The sequence below is a fragment of the Hemitrygon akajei genome, chromosome 12 (genome assembly GCF_048418815.1).
Source record: "Hemitrygon akajei chromosome 12, sHemAka1.3, whole genome shotgun sequence".
NCBI classification, from domain to species: domain Eukaryota; kingdom Metazoa; phylum Chordata; class Chondrichthyes; order Myliobatiformes; family Dasyatidae; genus Hemitrygon; species Hemitrygon akajei.
The window spans coordinates 14,335,838-14,358,929 of record NC_133135.1 but is presented as its reverse complement, the minus strand read 5'-3'; the positions used below and the strand labels follow the sequence as shown (position 1 = coordinate 14,358,929).

General features: G+C 40.7%; 1 protein-coding gene across 1 annotated transcript in view; it reads right to left on the bottom strand.

Annotated features, from left to right (window-relative positions):
• The window catches only part of LOC140737430 (calcium-activated chloride channel regulator 1-like), a 44,656-nt gene extending 22,823 nt beyond the window's left edge, over positions 1-21,833 (bottom strand). The window contains exons 1-4 of the mRNA XM_073063917.1: positions 21,744-21,833; positions 14,979-15,119; positions 7,430-7,580; positions 1,510-1,615 (exon numbers count right to left, since the gene is read on the bottom strand). Coding sequence (XP_072920018.1) covers positions 1,510-1,615; positions 7,430-7,580; positions 14,979-15,119; positions 21,744-21,833 — 488 coding nt within the window. The remainder of the gene's footprint in view (positions 1-1,509; positions 1,616-7,429; positions 7,581-14,978; positions 15,120-21,743) is intronic.
• Between the last annotated feature and the right edge of the window lie 1,259 nt (positions 21,834-23,092).

The following is a 23,092-nucleotide window of genomic DNA, read 5'->3' as shown; positions in this document are numbered from 1 at the left end:
GTTGTAGTCCCACCCAATTTCAGTGGAAAAAAATTGCCAGCATTTACCCTATTTATACCCCTCATAATTTTGTAAACCTTGATCAAATCTCCCCTCCATTTTCTATGTTCCAATTCCAAGGAATAAAGTGTTAACCTATTCAATCTTCCCTTATAACTCAGGTCCTTCAGTCCTGGCAACATCCTTGTAGATATTCTCTATACTCTTTCAACCTTGTTTACATTATTCCTGTAGCTAAGTGACCAGAACTGCACAGAATACTCCAAATTAAGCCTCATCAATGTCTTATACAACTTCAACATAACATCCCATCTCCTGTACTCAGTATTTTGATTTATGAAGGCCAGTGTGCCAAAAGCTTTCTTTGCAACCCTGTCTACCTGTGACACCACCTTCTTTATGCTTTGAGTTGAAGCCACATGCTTAGCTGATTAAATATTTGCATTAACAGCAGATATACAGGTATACCTAATAAAAATGGCCACTGAATGATTTTCCCTCCATAGATGCTGCCTGACCCATTGAGTTTCTCCAGTGTTTTGTTAGTTGATCCAAAATAAAACCTGTTCTGTTTGGTTCTAAGAGTCCTTCAATTCAGGAGAGATATATAATTTAAGCCTACAGTTTACATTTATAACCCAAGCATGCCTCTGGAGGTGTTTACAGCAGATGTGGAGTCTTGAATATGGTCGTGGATTTACCTGATTATTGAAGCTAGTCTCTGAGTCTGAGAGTCCAGGTCAGGTACAGGAAATTGGAGACTCAATTTCTGTGAGTCTGAGAATCCAGGACCAAGGACTGTAGGCCCACAGAAGGTCTGCTCAGAGGGTGACCTGGAATGCACTGCATGAGAAGGTGATGTGGAGTAGGCTTCTCAGATTGTGAGAATCCTCAAGGCATTGAAGACAAGTGCTGGTAAATGATGTTAGTTTAAATAGATCCTTGATGGTCAGCATGAACTTGCTGGGCCAAATGGCCTATTTAGGTCCTGCATGACTCTATGACTATGACCAAGCTGCAGGCATAGTGAAACATATACACCAGTCTGATACAACAATTTGGGACAGACATATCAGGACGCAATCTGTCCAGTGCAAAAGACAACATTTGCATATGTGCAGTATACAGTAACTTCAAACTGTATTCAACCAATGCTGCAGCATCCCTTATCAAAATACATTTGTGCATGCACAGTTCATGCGGAAGGATGCTTGCACGATGTGCTCAGCCCTGCTCTGCACAGTCTGAGGCAGTGTGGCGAACTCCCTCCATTGCCAAAAGTCCAACGACTGGATCCTCCGAGTGACAGGTTCCTTTTTTGCACAGCTCACCCATACTCCTTCTTGCTGCAGAGGTACACATCTACACTGCCACAGCAAACAAGAAAATTCAACTGAATAGTTAAACTACATAATACTATGGGTGTGTACAAAAGCAATCCTGGAAACAAAAAAAAAATTACTATTTAATACCATCATATCACATGACATATATTGAAGTGTAACTCACCCAGTTGCGTGGATTTTGTTGCCAGAAAAGTAAAAGGGCACCATGTCATTATATTCATCAAAAACACCCCACTGAAGATGGGCCCACTCGTGTACAAACACTTTATCTAGAAAAATAATAGTACTTTGATACAACCAAACTCAAAACTAAACAGCCACTTCCATCGATGGAGAACCTTGACACAATAAGTCATCTAAAAGTGCTTCACTGGAGCCTTATTCAACTACATATAGAAATATTCAAAGAGGTGACCAAAAACTTGGCCGTAGTTATAAAGGAGGGACTTAAAAGAAAGAAGGGTAGTGAAGAGTGACACCTTATACACAGGAAGCAGGTCAGCTGGCTGTTCATTAGAATGTGCAGAAACAGTGCTTGGGTGCATGGTGCAAATCTGTTGCTGTGCAAGCCATGCATGTAAAAATACATTTTTAACAAGTGATACCAAAACATCAGCTAAACAGAGGGGTGCAGTGGAAAGAAATGATTGAACAAAATTGGTAGAGGAGAATGCAGTATCAAGAAAAAAAGTTGGTAGGAATGGAAACCTTGTTTCTATTTTAGGAATTTGTGATTGTTCACACCACTGTTCTTGAATTCATTACAGAGCAAATCTAACTGTTTTGCAATGGAAATGAATGCACTGTACATTCTGATTTGAAAAAGCCAACAGTTCCCCTTCGAATTGCCAGTGTTCATGCAGGTAATTAGGCTGATGTTTCTGCTAGTGTCTGTCTATTTCAAATCTCCAGCATCTGCATGGAGTCTTAGAGCACCACAGCACAGAAACAGGCCATGAGACCCCTCTACCTATATATGGACCATAGTCCTCAATACCTCTCTCATCCATGTACCTACCCACACGTCTCTGAAATGTTACAACTAAACCTGCACTTGCACCACCCTCTGAGTGAAAAAGCTCCCCCCTCAAATTCCTCTTAAATATTTCACTTTTCATTCTAAACCAGTTCTAGTCTCACTCAGCCAGAGGGGAAAATCCTGCATGCATTCACCCTCTCTGTACCCCTCAATCTTGTATACCTCGATAAGATCACCCATCATGTTCCACGCTTCCGTGAAGAAAATCCTAATCCATTGAACCTTTCCTTAACCAGCTCTCAAAGTAACTATAGCAGGAGGGAGTTGTAACTTAAGACAGGGTCCCATTGTTAAGCTCAGAATCAGCTTTTGAATAGAGGAATTTGCCCACAAACCCACTTCAAATAAAAGCATGGCAACAGGTCAGATCAGACCACCAACAGGTATTGGAAAATGTGGGCTATATTTTCTTATTTTGTGTTATCACCATCATAGTATTTTATATCAACTCCCAAAGTTCACTAATTAGCTTTAACAGAAACTCTTCAGATTCTGCAGATGCTGGAAATATAGAACAGCCCTCACAAAATGCTGGAGGAACTCAGCAGGTCAGTCACCATCTATGGAAATTAATAAACCGTCAGCATTTTGGGCCAAAGTCCTTTATTAGGACTGGAAGGCAAGGTGAGAGAAACCATAAATGGGAGGAAGAGAAACAGAAGTTGATAGGTGAAGCTAGGTGGGTAAGGGAGGGTGAATAAAGTGAGAAGCTGGGAGGTGATAGGTAGCAAAGGTAAGGGACCGAAGAAATAATCTGATAGAAGATTATTGCAGGGGCCAGGGATCCAGGGTGTGAGAGAGGATAGCGAGATGAAGAATAAAGGACAGGTGGGGACTACACGGTTCTGGAATATTAAGTGTGTAGTAGAGAAAGGTGAGGCAGAACAAGTGATAAGGAGGACACACGTACAGAGGGATAGTCTGACGGAACATGGAGTTAAATGTGCAGAAAGAATAAGTAAATTTAGGAAGGACAACAAAATTCAAGGGGCGTATATTCTGATGGGAGTTTGGGGAGCTGGGTTAAGCACAATAGGCAGCGATTTAAACAGAGAGAGGAGAAATGGGTTAAAAATTCTATATCTGAATACACGAAGTGTCAGAAATAAGGCGGATGAGCTTGAAGTTCAGGTGCGAATGGGTAACTATGATGTTGTTGGGATAACGGAGACATGGCTGCAGGAAGATCAGACCTGGGAAATGAATGTACAAGGGTATACGTGCTATCATAGGGACAGAAATGTGGGCAGAGGGGGTGGGGTGGCCCTGTTGGTGAGGAATGAGATTCAGTCCTTTGCAAGGGGGGACATAGGATCAGGAGAAGTAGAGTCTGTGTGGATAGAACTGAGGAACAGTAAGGGCAAAAAGTCCCTAATGGGTGTTGTCTACAGGCCCCCAAACAGTAGCATGGATATTGGATGCAAGTTGAATAGGGAGTTAACATTGGCATGTGGCAAAGGTAATGTCGCAGTAGTTATGGGGGATTTCAACATGCAGGTGAACTGGGAGAATCAGATTGGTGCTGGACCCCAGGATAGGGAGCTTGTAGAGTCTATTTCTTGGCATTCTTGGAACAGCTTGTACGAGAGCCGACCGGGGACAAGGCTATTCTGGATTTAGTGTTGTGTAATGAACAGGATTTGATAAGCGATCTTGAAGTAAAGGAGCCATTAGGAGGTAGTGACCATAATATGATAAGTTTTTATCTGCAATTTGAGAAGGATAAGGGCAGATCGGAGGTGTCAGTGTTGCAGTTGAACAAAGGAGACTATGGAGTCATGAGAGAGGAGCTGGCCAAAGTTAAATGGATGGATATCCTAGCAGAATAGACAGTGGAACAGCAATGACAGGTACTCTTGGGAATAATGCACAAGGTGAAAAATCAGTTCATCCCCCGGAGAAGGAAGGATTCGAAGGGAGGAAAGGGGCCACAGTGGTTGACAAAGGAAGTCAGAGATTGCATAGCATTTTTAAAAAAAGAAGTATGACAGAGCTAAGGTGAATGGGAAGACAGGTGGTTAGGAAATTTTTAAGGAACAACAGAACTAAAAAGGCAATACGGGGAGAAAAAATGAGGTATGAACGCAAGCTAGCCAGGAATATAAAGGAGGATAGCAAAAGCTTTTTTAGGTATGTGAAGAGAAAGAAGATAGTTAAGAACAATGTTGGGCCCTTGAAGAATGAATTGGGTGAAATTCTTATGGGAAACAGAGAAATGGCAGAAGAATTTAATAAGTACTTTAGATCTGTCTTCACTAGGGAAGACACAAGCAATCTCCCAGATGTATGGATGGGCCAAGGACATAGGGTAACAGAGGAAATGAAACAGATTGACATTAGGAAGGAAACGGTGATGAGCAGACTGATGGGACTGAAGGCTAACAAATCCCCAGGTCCAGATGGTCTGCATCCTAGGGTACTAAAGCAGGTGGCTCTGGAAATTGCGGATGCATTGGTAATCATTTACCAATGTTCCTTAGATTCAGGATCAGTTCCTGAGGATTGGAGAATGGCTAATGTTATCCCACTTTTAAAGAAAGGAGGGAGGGAGAAAACAGAGAACTATCGTCCTGTCAGCCTAACATCAGTAGTGGGGAAGATGCTAGAGTCCATTATTAAAGATGAAATAGTGGCATATCTAGATAGCAGTGATAGGATTGGGCCGAGCCAGCATGGATTTACCAAGGGCAAATCATGCTTGACTAATCTATTGGAGTTTTTCGAGGATGTAACCAGGAAGTTAGACAACGGAGATCCAGTGGATGTAGTGTACCTTGATTTTCAGAAGGCATTTGATAAGGTCCCACATAGGAGATTGGTGGGTAAAATCAGAGCTCAGGGCATCGGGGGGAAGATATTGACATGGATAGAAAACTGGTTGGCAGATAGAAAGCAAAGGGTAGCGGTGAATGGGTGTTTCTCAGAATGGCAAGTGGTGACTAGTGGGGTGCCATTCAAGGCAATGCTGCTTCACCACATGGGATTCGGACGAGGGGTGAAAATGCAGGCTGGATCTCACACATTCATTGCACACGCTGTGTCACAACCCATACTGTGAGTGAAGAATGAGCCTCACAACAGCCTCCTTTAATATAGCATCTGAGATACAGCAAGTACACTCAGTGGCCATTTTATTAAGTACCTCATGTACCTCCAGCTCGGTATTGGGACCACAGCTGTTTACGATTTACATCAACGATTTAGATGAAGGCATTGAGAATAACATCAGCAAGTTTGCTGATGATACTAAGCTGGGTGGCAGTGTGACATGTGATGAGGATGTTAGGAGAATTCAGGGTGACTTGGATAGGCTGAATGAGTGGGCAGATACTTGGCAGATGACCTTTAATGTGAATAAGTGTGAGGTTATCCACTTTGGGAGTAAGAACAGGAAGGCAGATTATTATCTGAACGGTGTAGAGTTAGGTAAGGGAGAAATACAAAGAGATCTAGGAGTCCTTGTTCATCAGTCACTGAAGGTGAATGAGCAAGTGCAGCAGGCAGTGAAGAAGGCTAATGGAATGTTGGCCTTTATTATAAAGGGAATTGAGTACAAGAGCAAGGAAATCCTTTTGCATTTGTACAGGGCCCTGGTGAGACCACACTGGGAGTATTGTGTACAGTTTTGGTCTCCAGGGTTAAGGAAGGACATCCTGGCTGTAGAGGAAGTGCAGCGTAGATTCACAAGGTTAATTCCTGGGATGTCCGGACTGTCTTACGCAGAGAGGTTAGAGAGACTGGGCTTGTACACGCTGGAATTAAGGAGATTGAGAGGGGATCTGATTGCAACATATAAGATTATTAAGAGATTGGACAAGATAGAAGCAGGAAATACGTTCCAGATGCTGGGAGAGTCAAGTACCAGAGGGCATGGTTTAAGAATAAGGGATAGGTCATTTAGGACAGAGTTAAGGAAAAACTTCTTCTCCCAGAGAGTTGTGGGGGTGTGGAATGCACTGCCTCAGAAGGCAGTGGAGGCCAATTCTCTGGATGCTTTCAAGAAGGAGCTAGATAGGTATCTTATGGATAGGGGAATCAAGGGATATGTGGACAAGGCAGGAACCGGGTATTGATAGTAGATGATCAGCCATGATCTCAGAATGGTGGTGCAGGCTCAAAGGGCCGAATGGTCTACTTCTGCACCTATTGTCTATTGTCTAAGAAGAGAATGGAAGGAGGAGCAGGGGGAAGTGATAGTCAGGTGAGAGGAAGAGGGATTAAGAGGGAGGCCAGCGTGGAGAATCAAAGAAGAGGGAATGGGGAGGGGTGAAACAGAATGCAGTCAACTCCAAAACAACTTTGGTTGGGCTAGCTCAGCAGATTTTCCAGACCATTTGATATAATACCTCAAAATATCTGTATTTCCCTTTTTGTAAATGTTATACAGCAGTATAATAGTAGTACTTTCTTCAGTGAACCCAATGAGTTCAAAGAGAGCAGAAAATAGAACCCAATGAGCTTCAGGTTATGGGTATCAGATTGTTTCTGACCCACCTCCAATCACAAACCTATCCATTTTTTAGTATTCCTGACTTGGCACTGACTACACAATGACTTGCAATCTGGAATCTTGGCTCACACTTCAAACACAGATAGATGCCGGAAGAATAGATAGTGTGGATAGGCAGAGACTTTTTCCCAGGGTGGAAATAGCTAATACAAGGGGTCACATGAAGGATCATGTAGGAGGGACAGGTTAGATTGATATTAAAGCAGATTAAAAGGTTCTCACAATATCGTGGGCCAAAGATCCTGAACTGTGCTATAGTGTTCATTGTTCAGACTATTGAGGCTGCCATTCGGATCTCTCAATGATCATATACTGGATTATCAATGTTTTACTTTATTTAACATATTCTGAAGTGTACTTCCTCAATAGAGTTTTGATACTCATTGCTGCAATCTCCCAGCTTTGCCTGGAATATCATTAAGGGAAGATTTTGCTGTACTTCAGCACCACAAAACGAATATAAACAATTTATCATTTCAACAGAAAATTCCAACCAGTTGCACGTTTGAAAACATTTTCCAGCAAAATTGTTACCTCGTGAACCATAAATAGAGATGACACTATCATCCAGCATGAAGCTGGGGGTCAGGTGAATATATCGGCCCCGCTCACCACATCTGCCATACTGGAGGGTGTACGGATCATCACCAAATTTAGCATGTGAATCGGCAATGATCACTTCGGCCTAGTAAGATAAAGACAGAGGAACTGAAGTAAAAAAAAAAGCTACTCTCAAACATAAACAATCAAAGCATGGATATACGAAGAGTAGCTACAGAAAATGTTAAGACAATAAGACCGGAGCAGAATTAGACCATTCAGCACATTGTGTCCCCTCCTCCATTCCATCAAAGGGTACCGCTGTAGCATTACAGTTAGCATGATGCTATTATAGCTTGGGTTGTTGGTGTTCAGAGTTCAAACCCTGTGTCCCCTGCAAGGTGTTTGTACTTTCAAAGTACATTTATTATCAAAGAATATATAAATTATGCAACCTTGAGATTTGTTTGCTTACAGGCAGTCACAAAGCAAGAAACCCAAAAAAACCTAATTTCAAATACCGTAAATATAATAAAGTCCAACACCCCATGCACAGAGAAAGGGGCGAAAATAACACAGATCATGCAAACAATAGAAACGAGCAAAAGCCCAAAGCCTCAGTGTCAGTCCATCATATTAGTGGGCATGGAGCACAGCAGCTGGAACAGTCTTCATAGCCTCAGCACCATGGAGAGAGGAGTGAACCTCGTGAGAGGGCAAGCAAAATCGGCTCTCACCTCTGATGCTGACACACTGTTTTACAGTCTATCTGGGCCAGTGATTAAATTATCCAAACAATATACCTTACCTCATACCAGGACCCAAGCATCACTGCAGTGAAAGGCTCCGGTTCTGGAACATCTCACCCAGTGACTTGCTCTGGACCCAGGTTTTGCTGCCAACCTGGAAGCCGCTCTTGATTTCTCTAACTCAGCTCGGTGCCCAGGGTGACCCAAACTCACACCTGGGCCAGTTGTGCAGGCATTGGAACTCCTCTACCTTTACTTCTCCTCTCGTAATGGCACACTCCTTCTATGTCGATTCTGCAACATACCAGCACAGTTCATCCCCCAAATTCACTTCGCCTTCACTTACCTCTTTATTGTTTTCAGTGATAATTTAACATAATTTACTTCAGGAAATACATTATTAATAATGTCATTAGTTGAATTTGTTGCCGTTTGAACTGCCACTGAGCTGACACATGCATTCCGTAGCGCCTCCCCATAGAATGCATGGCCTTTCCCCTGGTGCTCCAGTTTTCTCCCACAGACCATTTTTTGAAGAATACTTCATCAGTGATGTATTCTGGGGTCATCGGATGTTTCAGGTCTTTCAATATCAGATACTCTCACCCAGGTGACCCAGCCATGGGATGTCTTGTGATCAGGTTACATGTGCTACAGATCCACGTGGACTTGTTCTCTTCATCCAGAGCCATGTTGAGGCTTTCTCTGCTGTCTTGAAGTTGCCGATCGCTCGCTGCCTCCTTGTACCAGCAATGCCCAATGCACTGAGGTTTCTGTGACAAGACTGTCCAGTGAAGCCCCAGCCGCCCACTTTAATAGGCATACACTTTGCCTTCCATCCCTGCCTCCGACAGTCACTGACAAGTTTCTCATTTCTGGCCATCTTCCCATCATGGGCCCCGCTCCAGGTGTTCCTCCCATGGCACTGTCAACTCCAGCAGGGTGATGTTTTTGATACCTCTGAGACCAAGGAGATGTCTAGTCTCAGGGTGGTCTTGATGATGAGCTGTGGGAACTATAGCTGTTTCTCCTTAAATACACTCAATGACTTGGCCTCCACAGCAGCTTGTGGCAACAAATTCCACAGATTTACCACCCTTGACCAAAGTAATTTCTCTGCATCTCAGTTCTAAAAAGACGCCCTTCAATCCTGAAGTCATGCCCTCTTGTCCTAGAATCCCCTACAATTGATTGCATAAGTAGTCACCCACTTTAATATGACACACCAAATCATCACTGGTACAGTCAATTGGTTTTAGAAGTCACATAATTAGTTAAATAGAGATCTGTTTTTGGAGATCTGTGTGCAGTCGAGGTGTTTCAATTGATTGTAGTAAAAATACACCTGTATCTGGAAGGTCCAACTGCTGGTGAGTCAGTATCCTGGCAAAAACTACACCGTGAAGATCAAAGAACACTCCAACAACTCCTCAAAAAGGTTATTGAAAAGCACAAGTTAGGTGATGGGTACAAGAAAATTTCCAATGCACTGAATATCCCTTGGAGTACAGTTAAGTCAATTATCAAGAAATGGAAGAACATGGCACAGCTGTAAATCTGACTAGAGAAGACCATCCTTAAAAACTGAGTGACTGTGCAAGAAGGGGACCTTTGACAACTCTGAAGCAGTTACAAGCTTTAGTGGCTGAGATGGGAGAGACTGCGCATACAACAACTGTTGCCTGGGTGCTTCACCATTTGCAACTTTATGGGGGAGTGGCAAAGAGAAAACCATTGTTGAAAACACGCAAATGAAATCTCGGCTATAATTTTTTTCAAATTTTTTTTATTATTATCCAAAATTAACAAGAGTACATCAAAGTAGGTAACACTTACAATGTCTCAAGGAAAAAAAATGTTTTAAAGATTGAAAGATTTTGATGACAAAAGAAAAGAAGAAAATTAACCCCTACTAAAGCAAAGTGAGGAAAAAAAACATTAAATATTCAACCCTGGAGCCACATGTCATACAAAAATCTTCTCAAGATAAACATCAAACCGCCAGCAAGAAAAAAAATGTACCAAAATTTACAATTAGATCATGGAGGAAAAATACTAATTAACTCAAATGATAGTAACAGGCAAATTAACCCAATCTTTTCTCAAAATCGAACATAGGTTCAAAGGTTCAACTTCTAATTTTCTCCAAACTAAGACATAGCATAACTTGAGAGAACCATTGTGACAGAGTAGGAGCCAACGTATCCTTCTACTTCAACAGAATGGCCCTCCTAGCTATCAATGTAACAAACGCAATAACATGTTGGTCAGACAAAGAAATACCATGGATATTTTGAGGAATTATTCCAAAATGCAGAGTTAATTTGTTAGGTTGTAAATTAATTTTAAGTGCTTTAGAAATTGTAGAAAAAACTGACAAAACCAAAACATGTGTGTCAGTGTAGCTGTCTCAGTTTTACATCTATCACAATAACTATCAACATTAGGAAACATTTTAGACAATCTCTCCTTCGTCAAATAGTAACGATGTACAATTTTAAATTGAATCAGTGAATGACTAGCACAGATCGAAGAAGAGTTAACCAACTTCAGAATCCATGTCCAGTCCTCCATCATATAAGTCAAATTAAGTTCCTTTCCCCAATCTTGTTTAATCTTAAATAAAGGATGCTTATCCCATTGTAATAGTAAATTATAAGTTCTTCCAATGGAACCCTTCATCAAAGGGTTCATACTCGTAATAGTATCTAACATGTCGGCATCCAATATGTAAGGAAAATTACTTAAATATTTTTGTAAGGAATGTCTAACTTGAAGGTATTGTAAAAAAGTGTGAGTATGAAAGAGAATATTTATCAACTAATTGCTCAAAAGACATCAGTCTATCTTCTTTAAATAGATCTAAAAAAGAATTAATACCTTTATTTTTCCAAAGTAAAAAATTTGGATCACTCAAAGAAGGCTTTAAAAAGTAATTTCGATGAATTAAGCTATAAAGTTTAAATTTTTTAAGGTTAAAAAAATTACGGAACTGGAGCCAAATTTGTAAAGAATGCTTAATCACAGGGTATAAATTTAAATTAGCAACTTTAGCTAATTGTATAGGTAAAGCAGCTCCCAATAACGAGGTTAAATAAAATTGTTTCACAGCTTTCAACTTGAAGTCTACCCAAATTGACCACTCGTTCTTATCAACCCAGTGTAACCAAAAGGACATATATTGCACATTAACAGCCCAGTAATACATTCTTAAATTAGGCAAAGCAAGACCTCCATCCTTTTTCAATTTTTGTAAGTGACATTTACTAGATGAGTTTTCCAGAAGGATGACATTCCAGAAATGAGACTGAAGTCAGCTGGAAGAACATTCTCTGGTCTGATGAAACCAAAATTGTGCTCTTTGGCCATCAGACTAAACACTATGTTTGGTCTAAGCCGAACACTGCACATCAAAAACACACCATCTCTACCATGAAGCATGGTTGTGGCTGCATCGTGCTGTGGGGATGTTTCACTGCAGCAGACTCTGGAAGGCTTAAAAAGTAGAGGGTAAAATGAATGAAGCAAAATACAAGGAAAGCCTGATGCAGTCTGCAAGAGAACTGCGACTTGGTAGAAGATTTGTTTCCCAGCAAGACAATGACCTCAAGCATAGAGCCAAAGCTACACAGGAATGGCTTAAAAATGACAAAGCTAATGCCCTGGAGTGGCCAAGTCAGGGTCCAGACCTCAATCCAATTGAAAATTTGTAGTTGGACTTGAAAAGGGCTATCCGCTCATGATCCCCATGCAATCTGACAGAGCTTGAGCAGTTTTGTAAAGACTTGTTGTAATAATCCAGGATGAGGTTTGCAGCTTTGCCCGGAACATGATGTTTGCCCATGGTTGGCTGCATGGTCGTAGGGGATTGATCCATAAGCATTGGCCAGGTCAAGCCAGAGAACCGCCAACTCTCCTCTGTTCTTCCGCACCTCTCGAATGAGCTAGGTCTCCACACTTCTGTGTTCCAAATGCATAAGCACTCCAGGAATACCTCTCTTCTGCACAGATTTATTGATGAAGTCATTGTTGGAGCCTTGTGACAAAGCTGAAAAAGATCTTTCCTTCAACCCTGAGCAAGGAGATGATCCTGAACTGGTCAATGTTCCTGGAATCTTCTTTCTCTGGGATCTGGTTTCCATCAGTAAATGTCCACTGCTTAGCCACCTTCCCTCTCCTCCAAGTGACTCTCAGTATCCTCTGTGGCCTTTTAAGCTGTCAAGGACACTGTATATAGACTTCATACAGGATTCTACTCAGTCCTGGTACAGAACCAGAACTTGCCTTCCTCACCACATCTTGCACTTCTTTCAGGAGTGGTTCCCTGCTGTTGAATGCAGTACTGAGTGGAGGTGGACCTATCACGGTGCTACAGATCTCTCTTCTGATTGAGTCACCATATGTGGTCTGGATATGTAGGTCTGGTTCCTCCTTTGAGCATACCAAGGTCCCACTTAGCTTCTGACCCAGTAGTTCTTTGGCAACGCCAAACAGGTTGTCTTTGAAAGCTGCTCACCTCCTGGCTCTCTCTTTGTAGCATCTTCTATGCACTCAACTCTGCACAGAGTCCTGAGGGTATTAACAGCTCTACAGCAGTAGTCTCTACTCTTTGCTGGCCTTCTTCTACTGACATTTCAGGCACTTCTTTTCCTGGCAAATTTTGTGAATCTTGCCCGCTCTCTGGTTCACAGCGTATTGTGTTCTGGATGGCTCCTATTCCACTGCACCAAACCTTTCTTCAGCAAAGTTGACTATGATTGTTGTCGTTGCCTGTAGTCATCTTTCGACATCTCCCTTTGGTGTCACATCCCCAATAATCATGACCCTAGACTGTTATGTCGCAGGGCTGTGGCTATTTTATTTGAGGCTTATTAAATGTTCTGCCTATATGGGTTTTCAGCAACACATGGAAGCTTCAGCACCAGTGGTGTGACTCCGGGCCAGGCTCCTTCTGCGTCTCACCAGGTGCTCTCCCTGTGCACTTTGTGGCTGCTTTACCCAACAGACATTTCATTTGGGAGTGATGAATCTTCAAGCCTCAGTTGTTGTTGCAGATCTTCCCGCAAATGTATCCAACACTCATCATCAATTTTCCATTTCCCTGGCTTGTTAACTTTGGGTCAGTCAGGTTGGGGTAGTAATGTACCCCAACCCCACCCCTTCAGGTTCCTCTATGGGTGTGTTTCCATTAGACAATCTGTAGCTTGCTTTGGGTTTCTTTCTCACAGAAGATAAAGCTTTGGCTACTAACCCTCCCCTCCCAGTTGCCATCTTTCCAGATAGGTTAATTGGTCATTGGAAAATTGTCCCGTGATTAGTTTAGGGTTGTGGGATTGCTGGGGCAGGCTAATTCGAAGGGCCAGAGGAATCTACTTCACACTGTAGCAATGAATATATTTTTTAAATCATGGCTAATTTATCATCCCTCACAACCCAATTGTCCTGCCTTTTCTCTGTATCCTTTGACACCCTTACTAATCAACCTCTGCTTCAACTTTTCCCAATTACTTGGCCTCCAAAGCCATCTGTAGTAATGAACTCACAGATTCACCAGGCTCTGGCTAAAGAAATTCCTCCTCACTCTGTTCTAAAGGCATATTTTTGTATTTTGAAGCTGTGCCCCCAGTCCTAGACTCTCCTACTAAAGACAGTTCTGTTTCTAAGTGTGTAATAATAAAAAAGTTTTTAAAATAATAAGAAATTAATGACATTTTCATTGGATTATCATTTTAAGCAAATATGTATTGGTAGATATTGATCACACCCCAATTTTGATCAAGGAATTGAAACTATTAAGGGAAATTCATCTACAACTTTAAAGACTTGCAGAGATTTCACAATCTCAACAATAAACAAATAGTTCTTCACTTTGCAACTCTAAATGACCAATTCTTTACGTTGACAAATGCCCATTTGTTCTAGAATCAATCTCATCATCTAAAAATTGGAAGGAAACACATTTATATGTAAGTGATAGTACAACTATGAAATTATTTTCTATGAATGCAAATTGAAGGGTCCAATGTTAATTTTACATCTGAGATTGATATTTTTGTCCTATAACAAAGCTACATGACAACATGTCACAGACAGCCACGACTTCACAGATTAAATTTAATCATGATTCAATAGGCTAAATGACTAACTTTTGTTCCTAAGTTAAAGCAAAATGCTGAAGAAGGCATGCCAATGGCTATATTTCATTAGGAGTTTAGGAGATTTGGTATGACTCAAAAGAACACAAAAGATTTCTACTGATATATCATGACGAGCTTTTTGATGAGTTGCACCACTGTCTGGTTTAGAGGCACCAATGCACAGGATCAGAAAAAACTGCAGGGAGTTAAAACTCAACCAGCTCCTTCATGGGCACTAGCTCCTCAGCTTCAAAGACATCTTCAAAAAGTGATAACTCAAGAACATAGCATCCACCATTAAGGACCCTCACTATACAGGACATGCCCTCGTCTCATTACTACCATCAGAGAGCCTGAACACACACTCAGTGTCTGAGGAACAGTTCTTTCCCCTCTGTTATCAGATTATTTTATGGCCCATAAATCCATCGTTGTTCCTCTTTACATTATTTATTTATTTATTGTAACAGGTTTTTTTGCCTTGCCACAAAACAAAAAAAATATCACATTTATAATAATAAATCTGATTCCAATAGTATTATACATTGAGATTAATGCCACAGTATATACGAGCATTAGGTCTCAGTGTGGATGACAGAATAACTGTTGAAAATAATAAAATGATGGAACCAGCATTGCTATTGCATTAGCTTTTACCTTCTCATAGGACTGTGTAGTTGGTCTTTGATAATGTGGTTGTGGCGTCCAAGTGATGGGCAATAAAATTTTCACATCTCGAAAATAAGCTCGCTGCTTGGTGGCAGCATACAGAAAAGACGAGGCTGAAGTTATCATCTCCTATAGGAAACATAATTTTAGTAATATTTTAGAACATTTGGACAGCAAGGATGCATATATCAGGATGTTCAGAATTCAACACCATCATCCCCCTCAAAACTAAACAATAAGCTCCAAGACCTGGGCCTGAATACCTCCTCATGTAATTGAATCTTTGATATCCTCACTTGTAGACCTCAGTCTGTTTGGATAGGCAAAAACATCTGCTCCTCAATCTCTATCAACACAGATGCACCACAAGGCTGTGTGATTAGCCCCCAGCTCTACTCACTTTATACCTGTGACTGTGTGGCTAAGCATAGCTCCAAAGCCATATACAAGTTTGTGGATGACTCCACCATCATAGGCCAAATCAAAGGTGGTGATAAAGCAGCGTATAGGAGGGAGATTAAAAATCTGGCTGAGTGGTGTCATATCAACACCTCTTACTCCATATCAGCAAGACCAAAGATTATAGACTTCAAGAGAAAGAAACCAGAGGTCCATGAGCCAGTCCTCATCGGAGGATCAGAGGTGGAGAGGGTTAGCAACTTTAAGTTCCTCAGTGTTAATATTTTGGAAGATCTGTCGCATCCCAGCACACAAATGCATTTATGAAAAAAACACAACAGGGACTCTACTTCCTTAGATGTTTGTTCATTCAGCATGACATCTGAAACTTTGACTAACTTCTGTAGATGTGTGGTGGAGAGTATATAGACTGGTTGCATCACAACCTGGTATGAAAACACCAATACCCTCGAACAGAATACCCTATAAAAAGTAGTGGATACAACTCAGTCCATCACAGGTAAGGTCCCTTCAGCCTTTGAACACATCTACATGAAATGCTGTCACAGGAAAGATCATCTATCATCAGGGATCTCCATTACCCAGGGCATTCTTCTAGCTGCTGACATCAGCATGAATGTACAGGAGCCTAAGGACTCACACCATTAGGTTCAGGAACAGTTATTACCCATCAACCATCAGGCTCTTGAACCAAAGGGGATATCTTCATTCAACTTCATTCATCCCCTTATTGAAATGTTCCCTCAAACTTTGGACTCACTTTCAAGGACTCTTTATCTCAAGTTCTTGATATTTATTCCTCATTTATTTACTTTTATTCTTATTTCCATAATAAAAATCTATAAAACATGAAAAGCTTCTCTTATCTTGGGATCCATTAATCCATAAAGACAGACATTGAAGATGAAATTCACTACCAACCTTGTGAATTTCATCATTGATATCTTTATTGACCAACTGTAAAATGTTTTATCATCTGAAATGTAAATCCAACATCACCTATAAGGCAGCAGTAATCCCTGCTCTCCAATGTGCTTTTGAGACCTGGACTACTCCCAACAGGTAATTAAAGAACAGAAGGATGTTATCTCCATAATATCTTCCAAGTTACTTTAAATATAAATGAACCAGTAGCAGTATCCTCTTCTAAGCCAAAATACACGGCATTGATATTCTAAGTACACCCAGCATGTTCTGACAGGTAGGCAGCCTGTTTACATACTCAATACTAGGCTCCTGACAAAGGCTCTCTCTTTCAAGATTTGTTACAAGAACAGATTTCCAAATGGAAGGAAAAGATGCAATGATGGTTTCAAAGCCTGGTCTATAACCACTCAGACTAGACTACGAGCATTTTGGATGGTATTGAGAGCATACAGAAGCTCAGTAGAAACAGGAGGAGCTCCACCTCACAAACTACCAACTCACATAACCTGCCCCATCTAGAGCAGAAAATAAAAGGACATTATTGGTCTTAATAAACAGCTTATAACCCACAGAACTGTACTAGAAACAAATCATAGTCAACCCCATGGAATGCCCAGGCAATATATATTGTACACTCAAATGATAGAGTCAAGCCAACTCTTCCATGCTAACCAATTTCCTAACTGAGCTATTCCAATTTACCTACATTTGGCCCATAACTCTCAAAGCCTTACCTACCTAAGGACCTGTATAAATGATCTCTAAATGTTGTATTTCTATCCAGCCCTACACTTTCATCTGGCAACTTGTTACATATACCTACTGTATATGGATCATTGGAACCTTTTCTGGGGAAGGAGTGACCTGTACAAGTGGGAACCAATATCCTGGGAGGGAGGTTTGCTAATGCTATTGGAGAGGGTTAAAACTAGATTTGAAGCAGGGTGGAAACTGATCTGAAGTGGTAGAGAAGGGGTGGTTAGCGTAAAAGTAGAGACAGCTTGTAGGGAGTTTGTGAGGAAGGATAAGCAGATGATAGAGTAAAGATGCACTCAGCCAGATGGTTTGAGATGTGTATTTTAATGCAAGGAGTATCATAAACAAGGCAGATGAATATACAGCATGGATCAATACACAGACATTATGGCCATTACAGAGATTTTAATATCTCAGCAGCAAGAATAGCTGCTGAATGTACCAGGCTTTAGATGTTTCAAAAGGGACAGGGAAGAGGCAAAAGAGGTGGGGGAGTGGCATTGCTAATCAGGGATAGTATCACAGCTGCCAAAAAGGAGGAACTCAAAGAGGCATTGTCTACTGAGACATTGTGGGTGGATGTCAGAAACAGGAAGGGGGCAATAACTCTATTGGGTATTTTTTATAGAACTCCCGCAATAGTAACAAAAACATCGAGGAGCAGATAGGGAGGCAGATTCTGGAACAGTGCAATACTAACAGGGTTGTTGTGATGGGTGATTTTAACTTTCCTAATATTGACTGGCATCTCCTTAGTGCTGGAGAATGATAGGAGCAGACAATTTGGGAAAGCATCTAATTGGGGTAGGGGGAAATATAATGCTATTCAGCAGGAACTTGGGAGCATAAATTGGGAGCAGATGTTCTCAGGGAAATGCACAGCAGAAATGTGGCAAATGTTCAGGGAACATTTGCATGGCATTCTGCATAGGTGTGTTGCATTGAGGCAGGGAAGGATGATAGGGTAAAAGAACCATGGTGTACAAAGGATGTAGAAAAACTTGTCAAGAAGAAAAGAAACACTTACAAAAAGTTCAAGAAACTAGAAAATTACAAGGATGCCAGGAAACTTTCCTGAACACACCTAACAAACTCCACCCCATCTAAACCCCTTGCTCTAAGGAGATGCCAGTCACTATTAGGAAAGTTAAAATCACCCATCACAACAACCCTATTGTTATTGCGCCGTTCCAGAAGCTGCCACCCTATCTGCACCTCAAAGTCTCTGTTACTATTGGGGGATCTATAAAAAACACCCAGTAGAGTTATTGTTCCCTTCCTTTTTCTTGTCTTTATAACTCAAGCTCTCCAGTTTGGGTACCATCCTTGTTAATCTTTTTCTGCTCCCCCTTCCAGCTTAATGACATATTTCCTATAGCTAGGCAAGCAGGACTGCACACAATTTTCTAAATGGAGTCTCACTAGCATTTTGTACAACTCAAAGTTCTAAGTGCAATTATTATCAAAGTATGTATGCAGTATCCAACCCTGAGGTTCGTTTTACCACAGAGAGCCATGAAACAAAGAAACACCTTGGCACCCATTCAAAGAAAACATCAAACACCCGATGCACAAGAACAAGAACAAAAATGCAAATGGCAAAAAAGTGAAAAAACACAGAATATAAAACATCAAATCAGGGAATTATTAAAACAGTCAAGGAATGTTCAGTTTAGTTAGTTCAACTCCAGGGTTCTGCTATTTACTGAGCATTACAGCTCAGGGTGTTCTGGATTTCAGTGTTCAAAGCTGCAGCTATTTTTAAGGAGTCTCTATACATCCTCTGTACATCATGGAATGCATTGGATTTGTCCGGGTGCTCACATTCTGATGATATACTGGGTATGTTAATTGGTCACTGTAAATTGTACCGCGATTGGGTTAGGGTTAATCAGGTTTGTCAGGGGTTACTGGAATGATGTGATTTAAAGGGTCAGAATGGCCTAATCCACATAGTATTGCTAAATAAATAAATAAAGCCGTAGAATTACAAACCATGCCAACCAAGTTCCCATCCAAATCACTAATGTGAATGACAAACAACAGCAGACCCAGCACCAAACCCTGCAGCACACCTCCCTCCACTATCACCCTACGAATCCCACTACCAAGACAATTTTCAATCCATTCAGAACAGCCTGGGCAAGTAACTCTAATTCATTCTGCAGATAATGTGTATTGTAGCCTCTGTCAACTTGTCGAGCAATTGAATGCTTAGGATAGTTCATGGATTGCAATTCATCAGGCTGCTTTGTCCTGGATCATGACAATTTCTGAGAGCTGTTGGATCTGCACTCATCAATACAGGTGAAAAATATGCTATCACCCTCCAGATCTGTGCCATGCAGATAGTGGAAAGGCTAACCACTGGCCTGCTCTCAGGGCCATGCCAATTATGTGACTGGTCCAGTTAAGCCAATGGTCATCGATAACTTCAGCATATTGATAGTGCATGGTTCAATATCAGAAGGGGCTGTTAGCATACTGCTTCACAGTGCTCATGATTGGCGTTCAGTTTACACCATTGTCCTTAAGGAGTTAGTACATTCTCCCCATTTTTTCTGGGTGCTCAGTTTCCTCCCACATATGGATAGTAAGTTGTGGGCACGCTATGTTAGCACCGGAAGCATGGCGAGACTTGCAGGCTGCCCCAGCATATCCTCAGACTGTATTGGTCATTGACACAAATAACACATTTCATTCTGTGCTTCAATGTACATTTGAGAAATAGAGCCAATCTTTCTTCTTCCCTTAATGCCATTACATGTCAAATGTACATGATTAGACATTCTTTCTGCACTGGAGATGATAATGGTACAAATGTTACTTGCCCAGATCAGCACAAGACCAAAAGATATAGAAGCAGAATTATGCCATTTGGCCCATTGGAGGGCTCTACTATTTCATCATGGCTGTTCCAATTTTCCTCAGACCCAATCTCTTGTCTTCCTCCTGTATACCTTTATGCCCTAACCAATCAAGAATCTATCAACCTCTGCCTTAAATATACATAAAGGCCTGATCTCCACAGCTGCCTGTGGCAAAGAATTCCACAGATTCTCCATTCTCAGGATAAAGAAGTTCCTCATCTCCATTCCAGAAGTATGTCCCTCTATTCTGAGGCTGTGTCCTCTTGTCTTAGACACTCCCATTATAGGAAACATCCTCTCCACGCCCACTCTATCGAGGCTTTTCACCGTTCGACAGGTTTCAATAAGGTCAGCACTCAAATCTTCTGAATTCCAGTTAATACATGCTCTGAGTCATCAAATATTCTTCATATGACAAGCCATTCAATCCTACAATCATTTTCATGAATTTCTGTTGACCTTCCCCAGTTTCAACACATCCTTTCTAAGATAAGGACCCAAACCTGCTCACAATACTCCAAGTGAGGCCTCACCAATGCTTTATAAAGTTTTAATATTACATGCTTCAGTTTATATCTAGTCCTCTTGAAATGAATGCTATCGTTGCATTTGCCTTCCTCACCACAAACTCAACCTGCAAGTTAACCTTTAGGGAAACTTGCATAAGGACTCCCAAGTCCCCTTGCATCTCACATTTTTGTATTTTCTCTCCATTTAGAAAATAGTCAACCCTTCCATTTTTTCTACAAAAATGCATGACCATATACTTCCCAACGCTATACTCCATCTGCCATTTCTTTGCACATTCTCCTAATCTAATTTGCACACTCTCACCTCATCTCTGGAATTCAACTCTTTGACTATATTTGGATGAAGTTGCGACAGTCCTGACAAAAGCCGTTTTGGATACAGGCTAAACACAGATACTTGTGAGCTGTTTAATGGTCTTTTTTTAAAAAAAATTGGGTTCTGTAGAGTTTCTGTGTTTTGTGGCTACCAGTAGGGAGATGAATCTCAGGGTTGTGTATAGTCTACATACTTTAATAATAAATGTACTTTGAACTCCAATTGGTGAAGATAAATAGCAGAAGCTGAGACTGATATGGTACAATATTAGACAGAATAACTAAACAGTACTCTTCTGGAAATTCACAACAGAAAATTACTTACATTATGGGTTTATTGAGACAAGTGACTACTAATTTAATTGACTCAGCATGACATTGTGGGCCCAAGGGCCCATTCCTGTGCTGTACTGATCAATGTTCTATGTTCTAAGTGTTGAGGAGATGAGCAACGATTCAATTTAAGATTCAGATTCAAATGTATTTATCATGTGTACATTGAAACATACTGTGCAATGTGGCATTTGCGTTAACAAGCAGCACTCCCAAGTATATGCTGGAGGCAGCCCACAAGAGTCACCACACATTCTGGCACCAACATAGTATACCCACCATGTTACCATTCCAATAGTGTTAAAATAACAATGCTGTGATAACACCTTTAAATGTAATAAAGCAATTTCTAAACCTTCAATTCTTTGGCAACAAAATGCTCAGAAACAACCTGAGTTTGCAAAATGCACCATATGGTGCACCTTTCTTTTTATTCTCAGCTGTAGTGTTCTGGAATGGTATATACTCAAGAGATAGAATTACAAAATCGTTTGCACAAAATAAATTATGGAGTAGATGTACGGGCTGGTTTCCCCAAATGTGCAATAGCATTTATACAAATAATCAACCAATATTCACTGATCAGAGCAAGGAATACATACCTGAATTTTTGGAATGAGCTTTGGATCTTCTGGAATTCCAGGGTTAATAGCTATGACAATATCATCATAACCATTGTTCACTAGCCTCATCTCAGAACATCTTACCATGCAGGCAGAGATAAGGCATTCCAAAGACAGAAGAAATATTTTTGTGTATTTCATGATTAGAGTCCTCACCTCCTCTGCATCCAAATGATCAGACTTTTGAAATCAGTCTAATTTATACTGAACCATATCAACCTATTTCAAAGCATCAGCTATAAACTTTATTGCTGCATGCAAAATAGGGAAATCACCTTCAGCATTCAAATGCTCATGTGTTACTTATTTTTGCAACTGTATTCATGATGTAATGACAGAATCTCTTTCAAAATATGGAGAGAAGGAAACAAGAATTTTTAATATTATGTACAAGCAACATGTCAAATATGATCACAGACAAGATTGGTCAAATGTTTCGAGCATCAGTTCTTCCATGATGCTGCCTCAGTAAAGCAGCCAGCATCATCAAAGATCCCAGACATTTTCTCTTCTCCCCTCTCCCAATGAGCAGAGATATGAAAGCCTGAAAGCTCATACCACCACGCTCCAGGACACCTGTCCCACTGTTATCTGAATCCTAAATGGAACTCTTATAAAATGAGATGGACTCTTGACCTCATAATCTACGTCGTCATGATCTTGTACTTTATTGTTTAATCCCTGCAGTTTCCCTGTAGCTTCTGCACTTTATTCTGCAATGTCACTGTTTTACCTCAATGCACTGTGTTATGACTGTGCAAAGCAAGTTTTTCACTATATCTTGGTACATGTGACAATGATAAACCAATAACAATAATATTAGCTTATTTTTTCTGGACAGTACAGCGGTGTAGGAATTGATAGGCATACAGATAGAGCAGGGAAACAGACTCTTTGTCCCACAGATTCTATGCCTAACATCAAGCATCCATTTTTACACTACCCCACTTCGATCCATTTGATTCTCTCCATATTCCTATCAACCCTTGGCACGTTCCAAGAAAATCAACGCTGCGCAGCTAGAAATGGGCTTAGCCCAGAGAAACAAACGAAGAAGTACCATGATGCTATACTGTTTATCTTTTAAACTTTTATTGTTAAATGTCAATCTTCTGGAATATTTTACTATTTGTTAATTTATTTGTGGTAATATTATTTTATCAAGTTAAGTCACTTTTTATTGTCATTTCGACCATAACTGCTGGTACAGTACACAGTAAAAATGAGACAAAGTTTTTCAGGATCATGGTGCTACATGAAACAATACAAAAACTACACTGAACTACATAAAAACAACACAGAAAAAACTACACTAGACTACAGACCTA